Raw genomic sequence first — 8,471 nt, 5'->3', positions numbered from 1 at the left:
GGGGGGTTAGGAGCTGCCGCGAGCCCACAGGGGCTCTGGACCCCCCCTTAACCCCTCCTTCCCCACCCTGAGAGACAAGAAACTGCTGCAACAATAGAGTCTCCCGCTCCTCAGCCACGCAATCGCCATGGAAACAGACATGAGCACAGCGTGATTCATGACTGCCAAAAGCAATGTGAGGCGGTTGCTGTGGTTACCGTCTCCTTCCCCCCGTCCATCTCTGACTGTAACCAGACCAGGGTTAGAGGAGGACACGGACTCACCCACTCCATCACTCATTCACTCTCTCTCTCTCTCTCTCTCACTCTCTCTCTCTCACTCATCCTTTCATCATTCACTCACTCATGGCGGTGGTGGCAGCATGTAGCATTACTTTATATAACGTTATACTTTAATACAATAAATACTTCATACAAAAGAAAAATAAATAACTACATATACAAACATGTAGGAAACTCTTCTAGCTCCATGTTGTAGTAAAATCTACCTCTACTTCTCTGGAGGTGTGGAGAAAGCCCCTCCCTCACCCTCCTCTGCAGCGCCGTTGGTTTTGATGCTCCAGGTCTTATGGGCACAAACAAACCCCCCCCCCCTGGGCTGTTTGATTGGACAAAGGACCCTTATTACCTGGAGCCTTTGAATGTTTACTTTGGGTATTAGATTTCAAAATTCACCCGAGACCTCAGGACTCCAGACTAGTCGTCTTATTCCCTCATATGTTTGAACAGAGACACTTGAGCTCTTGTTTCTTAGAGACTTTAAATGGTTCCTCTGGACTTCAGAATTCACTGAACCCACTGAGTTACCTGAAGATCGAACCCACAACCTCACGCGTCTCGTCAAACGGCTCGGGCCGTTAAGAGGACCACACTTCAGTTTTCAAGTCTCAGGTTCAATCCTCAGGTAAAACAAACACTAGTGCACAACGAGCATCTGTTTACAGCTTGCTCAGGGCGTTGGAAGAGTGCTTGTAATAAAGCCGAGAAGGCTCTGACCCAATCTCAGGGTGTGGTTGAGGTTTGGGTTCAATCCTTGGTGAATTTTACAGTCGAAGACCCCGACTCTAAGAAATGGAGGTCAAGTGTCTCCGATCTAATAAGCCAGCGTGTTAAAGGACTGTAAAGCGCCAGTGGTGCAGCGAACAGTTCAGAACCGGCTTCTTCTTGGTGCCTGGAGCTTCAGAACCACAGCTGCCGTGACTAGAGATAGCGGTCCAGTCTGACGGTGAACTGTCAGTAAGGTGGGGGATGAACGTGTGCGAGGTACAGACTCTTACATGTGAGGGGATGTAGATGTCGTAAGGGTTGCCCGAGTCCACGTCGATGACGTGGAAGCCCACGCTGGAGCCGTAGATGACTTTTAACCTCTGCCCCTCCTCCACGGTCAGGTCGACCAGCAGGGGGCGATGCTGCAGGTCAGTGAACGACTGACGGACAGAGAGAAAGAGAACGAGGGATTCATTAAACAACCGAGCGACAGGAAATGACTCCTGCACTTTGTTTCTTTGCTTGTTAGTTTATTGGTTGGTCGGCTGATTTGTGCAGTCATTGATTTATTGATTTTCTATGTTTTTCAACATCATGTCGCTCGGCTTCTTCCGTCGTGTTAGCTCACATGATCTCAAGCACAACTTTTACCGCACTCCAACACCTCGAGAGCATCGTGACGCGTCTCACCTTGAAGGCCATAAACTTGTGGTAAGGTTTAGGCGCCCAGGCGTAGATCTCCACGGAGTTCTTCAGAGCAATCACCAAGAATTTAATCCTCTCGTACTTCACTGCGGGACGGAGCAGAACAAAGTAAAAAAACAAACAAACAATCAGACGTTTGTGTGTTTACGCTGCAGCCTGGTTGCTTTGGAAACACTTGTGATTAGCATATTAGCTGAGAGTCGATTTGAAGGAACTTGAAGCTTAATAATTAATTCAAACCTGAATGAAAACAAAGTGTTTGGTTAACGCGAGTCCCCACAGTGTGGCGTGTTATCAGGTCCACGTCCTCACGACACACACCAACGAGGTTTTCTTACCGACTTTGTAGTGAACGCAGCCCTCCAGTTCTCCGACAGTGATCCAGCCCTGTTTCTTTTCCACTTCGGGGTCGTTGTGTAATATCCTGTTCCTGAGCCAGGACAGGTAGTAAACACGCAGCTTGTTCTTCTTCCCTGGTTTGGAAAAAGGAAAACAAAACTATTCTGAGAAATTATACTCACCTTACATGTACGATTTATTTTGAGGTTTTTTTACGTTTCACACTTTCTTCCAATGAGACTTATTATTGCATCAGTGCAAAGAGCCTCATTTCTAAGCCATCAAAGGCGGATCTGATCAGACGACTGCACACAAACAGAAAAGGGAAAATATAGAAACATCTCGGTCGTGTTCAGTGCCTTGTTTTGTTTTTCTATTTGTAATCCAAACCAGTGGGAAGCTTGGAAGTTAGAGAGACAACTGTGACCGAGGGGGGAAACAGGAAACACCGAGGACAAAAACAATGACAAAGACTCGAACGAGAGATCAACAAAAACAGCTCGGGAAAACTGAGGGTTTAGATTTAGGGGCTGAACAAAAAGGCAAGGAGCCAGAAAAATACAGAAGATGGTTTTGCAGTCTGCAGTTCAACCTGCAGGTCAGAGCACAGGGAGGGGGATTAAAAAATCTTCTTTGTATAACAGAACAATATAAGCTCAAATATCGCCTTACGAGCTTTTTGGAGCATTCAGACACATCTCACAGTCTCCTCAAGTGAATACTGAGGGCTGTGTTATTCTAGGAAGGAACTAATGTTAGGAAAGACCACACTGGAAGATCTGACAAAAAAACAAACCTGCCGCCATGGAGAAGACGGAGACCTGGGATCGTTAAAATACGGGGATAAAGGTGGATGTTCTCATATAATTTCTATCTTGTAGACATTCACTCGTTTGTTGAGAAAAATCGCAGAGAGAGAAGGTCAATCCTCCGGCTGCAGACCAAACATGGCGTGAAGAGGGAGTTAATGTCGGATTCAGAAAGTTATAAAACATTGTTGGATTCCTCTAATCTGACGGCGGAGAGTCGTTAAGAAAGACGGGGTGAGATGTTTCTGATGGAGTGAACTGACGCTTTCATATTGTTTGTAAAAGGTCAGGAACAAACTTCTGCAGGAAACGAATCCTCATCAGCGACGTGACAAAACCTAAAGGGACGTTTTTGGATGACGATACCTGGCAGTTGAATCCGTTCGTCTAACAGTTGAGGCTGCAGGATTTTAAAAAAGAGGCGCACCAACCTGAGATGGTGACGAGGACGTTGAGTCCCTCCAGGACGTCCATCTGCTGGAAGCGCCGTCGGTTGATCAGGTTGTAAACTTTGCCCTGCCCGCTCCGATCCAGCAGCATCAGGCCGTTCTCCGTCCCCACCAGCAGGTTCACTCCTGCACAAACACACAGAAGTCCGGTCTTCACTTCCTGTCTGTTTGCACACGACTAATATTATTGCGGTGAAGCAGTTTTTCTCGCGACTGTCTCACCCCACAGCGCCGCACACAGGATCTCGGAGTTGAAGCGTTTCTTGTACTTGCGGATCTCGGGCGTGTCGCTGTGCGGTCTGATGTTGGTGGGGTTGACGTTGACCACGGAGATCTTTCTGGCCTCGTTGAGCCTCGCCTGCTCCTGCTCCTGCTTCAGCAGCTCGTCGGCAAACAGCGCTGCAGCGACACGATATGACACACCGCTGCATGATCTGACCATCACAGCTTTAACGTTCTTTATTAAGGTTGATCTCCTTTCTAACCGTGGCGTCTGAATGACCCACAACCTCAAAGACATGACTGTTATAGAGTGAAACTAGAAATAAAAACATCGAGTCTCTCAGTGTAGATATTTGAAGAAGTTAAAGCGAACATTTTTAACATTAACTACACTTTCTCTTTATTTTCCAACTTGTCGAATGATGTTTTCAGAGTGCAGACCAACAACTGTGATACTGTGATAAATAATTCTGTGGTTTGAATTAAAGATAAGAAGATGTTTTAAAAACACACCAGTGTTTGTGATCTATCGTGACTTTGAAAACTTTGTGAAAAGGAACAAAGATACATAAAAAAAGTTGATAATTGCATCATCATTAACAAGAACACATTAACTTTTGGTTGGAGAAGCAGCTTTTGTTATTTACTCACTTTTCAATTAGTTCTTGTTTTTATTTTTGAGTTGTTGTTTTCTTTCTTTACATTAAATGTGTTGAGTTAAATGTTGTTTTTCTTATTTCCCACACTGGTAATTGTCTGACGACTCCTTAGTTTCATCTTGTGATGTCCACCTTCAGTGAGGAAACGTACCTGAGGCAGAGCTTTTATCGTCGTCATCAGTCGGGGACGTGCCGTAGACCCTCGGATCGACAAACGGCGTGAAGGACGCCTTGGAGCCTCCACCGCTCCCCATCGCATACTGCCGATCACAGAAACACAGGTTCAGTCACGTGTTTGTCTCGCTCTCTGTTAGTTTGGGGAAAAACTGAATGAAGCAGGTAACTGACAAAATAAAGGAAAGACATGACGTTATTTGTTTGTTTGTTTCTTGTGTTTCAATAATAAAAACGCCTTTAAGCGTCATCCCGGATAAATCCACTTCTACCAGGAGCTAAACTTAACCTGCAGTGTTTCCTTTATTTAGTCAGCTACCTGCGTCGTGTGCTGAGGAACAGGGAGGAGGATACGTTCTGGATCAGAGGCTGGAGAACCGAGAGAGGAGGGGGAGGGAGAAAGAGAGGGGTCGGACGAGCGGAGCGGGGAGGGAAGAAATCCAGTTTGTTCCATCTGTGGGGAAAACACTGGAAACCAAAGCGGGGCAGATCTGAACGGGACAGGGCAGGAAATTAAAGGTGCCACATGTTGTCACGTTTGATTTTCATACTTAAGAGTCACATTTCCTGTTGATGAGCTGAAACATCTTCATGCTTTATTAACTGTTTGTTTGAGCCTGAAACTGTTTATTTGTGAGGCGGTTTTAAAGCTCTTCAGAGGGAACCGGCGGACTCTTCAGCAGAGTGTCAAGAGACGGATTAACACACTGTTGGTTCTGGACCGGAACAGAAACACAGAGCAGCAGCAGCTGAAAGTTGAGACCGCTAAAACGTGGCTCCTGATTTCTAACCCTCGTGTGGTGGCTGCCGGTAGTTTCCCACCCTGACAGAGGACCAAACAACCAGCTGGTGACAGGTGTGTGGGCAGGTGACGGGGTGAGCGGGGTAACAGGGTGAACGGGTGACAGGGTGACGGTCTGTCAGGAGCAGGTGTGGGAGGGGGGGTTTTTGGGGGGGGCCGATATTTGGGTGCCGCTCCACCTACTTGGGCCCCAGAGGCGTCGCCAGGGGAGACCAGGGGGGAAGTGCTTTGCTGCACCAAATCGGGGAGATTGGCGTTGCCAGGGAACAGATTAGCGTTGCCAGGGAAACCGTTGCTGGCGGTAGAGCTCCGCCTCCGTTCCCCATGTTTCTGGAAAAAGAGAAAGAGGAGGGGGGGGGGCTACTGTGCAGCAAGGCTGTGATTGACAGGTCAGCCGGTGGAGGGAGGAAGCTGACCCCTGCTGTGTGCAGGTGTGTTTGTTTCTGTGTTGAAGGGGGCGGGTGGGTACTCAACCCAGCGGCTCTCTCACACACACACACACACACACACACACACACACACACACACACACACACACACACACACACACACGTCTCCTGGTAGGCCAACAGTGAAGCTCCTTTAAATCAATGTTTCCTGTTGATCTTTCCTCCAAAATGTCCAATATTCAGTAACAACAACTTACATTATATATGATAATAATATTAATTATTAATGATTATTCCATTGATCGCTAAGTTGGCAACAGAAAATCGACTAATTGATGAAGTTTGAGTCGTTTTTTTAAGCAAAAATATAAAAAATGAACCAGTTCCAGCTGCTCACGTTAATATGAACCAGTTTTCTTCATGTTTTATGACACTGAATTAAATGTTTTTGGGCTTTTGACTTTTCATCGCACAAAACAAGAAATCTGAATAAATAACAACTGTGATGAACGTTTCAACTAACATGTTATTAACTAATTGATTAATGGAAGAATGGAATACTCACTGTAATACTCATTCAGTATTTTACAGCAAATACAGAATCAATTAGACTAAATAACTGACAATTGTGAATTTCTTACTAAATCGACTCTCATCAGTTAAAGTTAAATAAATAAATAAATAAATAAATAAATAATCCCAAATAATCAAACGAAGAAAAACTACATCAACCACTGACGTCCAACCAGACGTTCAACCAACCAATCACAACCCAGAATCTTATTGTCGCCCGATGTGTGTTATTCACACACACACACACACACACACACACACACACACACACACACACACACACACACACACACACACAAGAACAATAACAGGAATCAGCCAGGCATGCAGAGCTGGTGAATGAGCGTCTGAGCGCTTGGCTGTTGCTTTCTGCGGAGTCAGCGAAGCTACGAGTCAAACCCCAGGTCAAAGGTCAAAGGTCAAAAAAACTGAGAGGCGGCTTACCTCACGCATCATCAGGGTGCCCTCCTGGGAGCTGTTTCCATACGAGTCGCCGTGGGAGTCGTTGTGACCTCCCATCATGCCGAAGGACTCGTTTGCACCTTGACTGGCGGCCGGCCTGAAACACAGACGTCGACATGTTTATGTTTTTATTTTATTTTAAGTTGTTTTGACTGATAATCTTTTAAATGGAGGTGAGAGCTTAACAAGGTGTCGTTGTTCGTTAACCTGCCGCTCCTTCTTCTTCTCTGGATTAAATGTGAAATCTGAAATGTGTTGAACATCACTGACGACACTCACATAATTCGCGGTATATCGCTGACAGCCACTGTTCCGTCGTTGGCCCCGCCCTCCCCTTCCTCGTCCTCGCTGCTGTGAGACTCCTCACTGGACGACGAGTAGTCCGTCACTTTGACGGGCGGGCGGCTGGTTTCCTCCCCCTGTCGCAGCTCTCTCAGCTCTTTGGCCAGAGCCGTCAAATCCTGCAGGAGAGGAAGACACACGAACACATCATCAACTCATTCTGCCGTTTCTGCGTTACGCTGAGTGAAGCTCAGGTAACGCCCAGGTGAGGTTTTCACTCCGAGCTGACTGGGAGGAGTCTATTATACTATCTATAGACTTTTAAGAAGCTTAAACGGGAGAATGTTTCATAAACAGATTATAAAAATAGTTGCTCTACGTTACTGTTCACATTATTATTATTATTATTATAATATTTAGTGTCTGAGGCAGCTGCAGAAAGCTCCGGTCACAGGAAGTGTCTCTGGTGAGAAGTCAGATTGGCATTTCATTAAATTTTAGATCGATATCATACGGCAGCACAAAGTGTTTCATTAGCTCAAAGTGTTGATTATGAGAAAGTAATTTACTGGTGGAAGCAATTTACATTTTAAATGACGAGCAGCGGCCGTCAGACTCTTCTGTGAGCTGCAGCGAACAAACCGTACATCCAGAGAACAGCCAACTTCTAAATGATTGTAAGTGTGTGTCTGGAACACGGCCGCAACTGACAATTATCATCATTATCAATTAATCTGCAGGGTTTTTTGAGATAAATTGAGTTTTTTTTTTTTAAGGTAAATTAAGCCGTTTTCTGAAGATTTTCACTTCACTGTCATTTATGATCCAAGAAAAAGCATCAAATATTTCATATTTCTGCTTAAAAATGACTAAAGTGAGGAATCGCTCATTAAAATACTTGTTAATTATGTTGTGTGGATTGTCTAGTTGTTCAATCAGCTGTAGCCTCAAGGCCTTAAATTAAATTAAATGATTAAATTAAAAATCATTCCGACTTTTTCTGTATTTATGAGACGAGGCAAATTTAGTTTTTGTGTAGAGTTGTTCTCAGTGGTTTACAATTAATTAAGTCAACAGAATAAAATAAAATATAAAGAAAAGTAAAAGTGCAACTACAGAGCAGTAATAAGCTGTTTCTAATTTAATAAAGGAAATAAACGTTCAGAGGAAAGATTTGTTGATTGATTTATATACTAGCAGCTTCGCTTTAAACTTTATTCTAACTGTAACTTCTGAGAAGCAGTGATGCGTTCAGGTCCTTCGGGTCTCGTAAGGAAACCTCAGATTATTGTTTTTAAACTGAACTAAAAAAAGAAGATCAAAAGGGTTTTTGTGGCGCAATGCAGGCGGTTAGTGAGGTTCATTTACATGTCAGCCAATTACTGAGTGGGTGGGGGGGGGCAGCGAGCAGGAGGAGAGTGCAGGAAGAAGAAGAAGAGGAGGAGGAAGAGGAGGAGGAGAGTCCAGCTAAAGATGGAGTATAAAGGGTTAAATGTTAAAGGTTAAAGATCAGGGGCGGGACCGTGCTTTTAAATTCAGTCTGTGACATTTTCGCTGTCAGCGGCAGGTCAGAGGTTAAGTGACAGGAAGTGGACGAGATGGGGGAGTTGAGGCGGAGGG

At 45.0% G+C, this 8,471-nt stretch overlaps 1 protein-coding gene across 8 annotated transcripts in view; it reads right to left on the bottom strand.

Annotated features, from left to right (window-relative positions):
- tnikb (TRAF2 and NCK interacting kinase b) overlaps window positions 1–8,471 on the bottom strand; it is a 48,431-nt gene that overhangs the window by 6,215 nt on the left and 33,745 nt on the right. For 7 of the 8 annotated variants that reach the window (XM_087171292.1, XM_023396874.2, XM_087171295.1 and 4 more), the window contains 8 exons: window positions 6,849–7,030; window positions 6,552–6,666; window positions 4,321–4,429; window positions 3,511–3,687; window positions 3,271–3,414; window positions 2,030–2,164; window positions 1,677–1,777; window positions 1,277–1,426 (listed from right to left, as the gene is read on the bottom strand). In XM_087171292.1, coding sequence (XP_087027418.1) covers window positions 1,277–1,426; window positions 1,677–1,777; window positions 2,030–2,164; window positions 3,271–3,414; window positions 3,511–3,687; window positions 4,321–4,429; window positions 6,552–6,666; window positions 6,849–7,030 — 1,113 coding nt within the window. Of the gene's footprint in view, window positions 1–1,276; window positions 1,427–1,676; window positions 1,778–2,029; window positions 2,165–3,270; window positions 3,415–3,510; window positions 3,688–4,320; window positions 4,430–5,328; window positions 5,476–6,551; window positions 6,667–6,848; window positions 7,031–8,471 lie in introns of all 8 variants that reach the window. The other variant, XM_087171297.1, reaches the window with a different exon arrangement.

Source organism: Seriola lalandi, unplaced genomic scaffold (genome assembly GCF_002814215.2).
Source record: "Seriola lalandi dorsalis isolate HSWRI2012SDOR001 ecotype SW California unplaced genomic scaffold, Sedor1 jcf7180002054984, whole genome shotgun sequence".
In the NCBI taxonomy this organism is placed as follows: Eukaryota; Metazoa; Chordata; class Actinopteri; order Carangiformes; family Carangidae; genus Seriola; species Seriola lalandi.
This window is presented reverse-complemented; position numbering and strand designations above follow the sequence as displayed.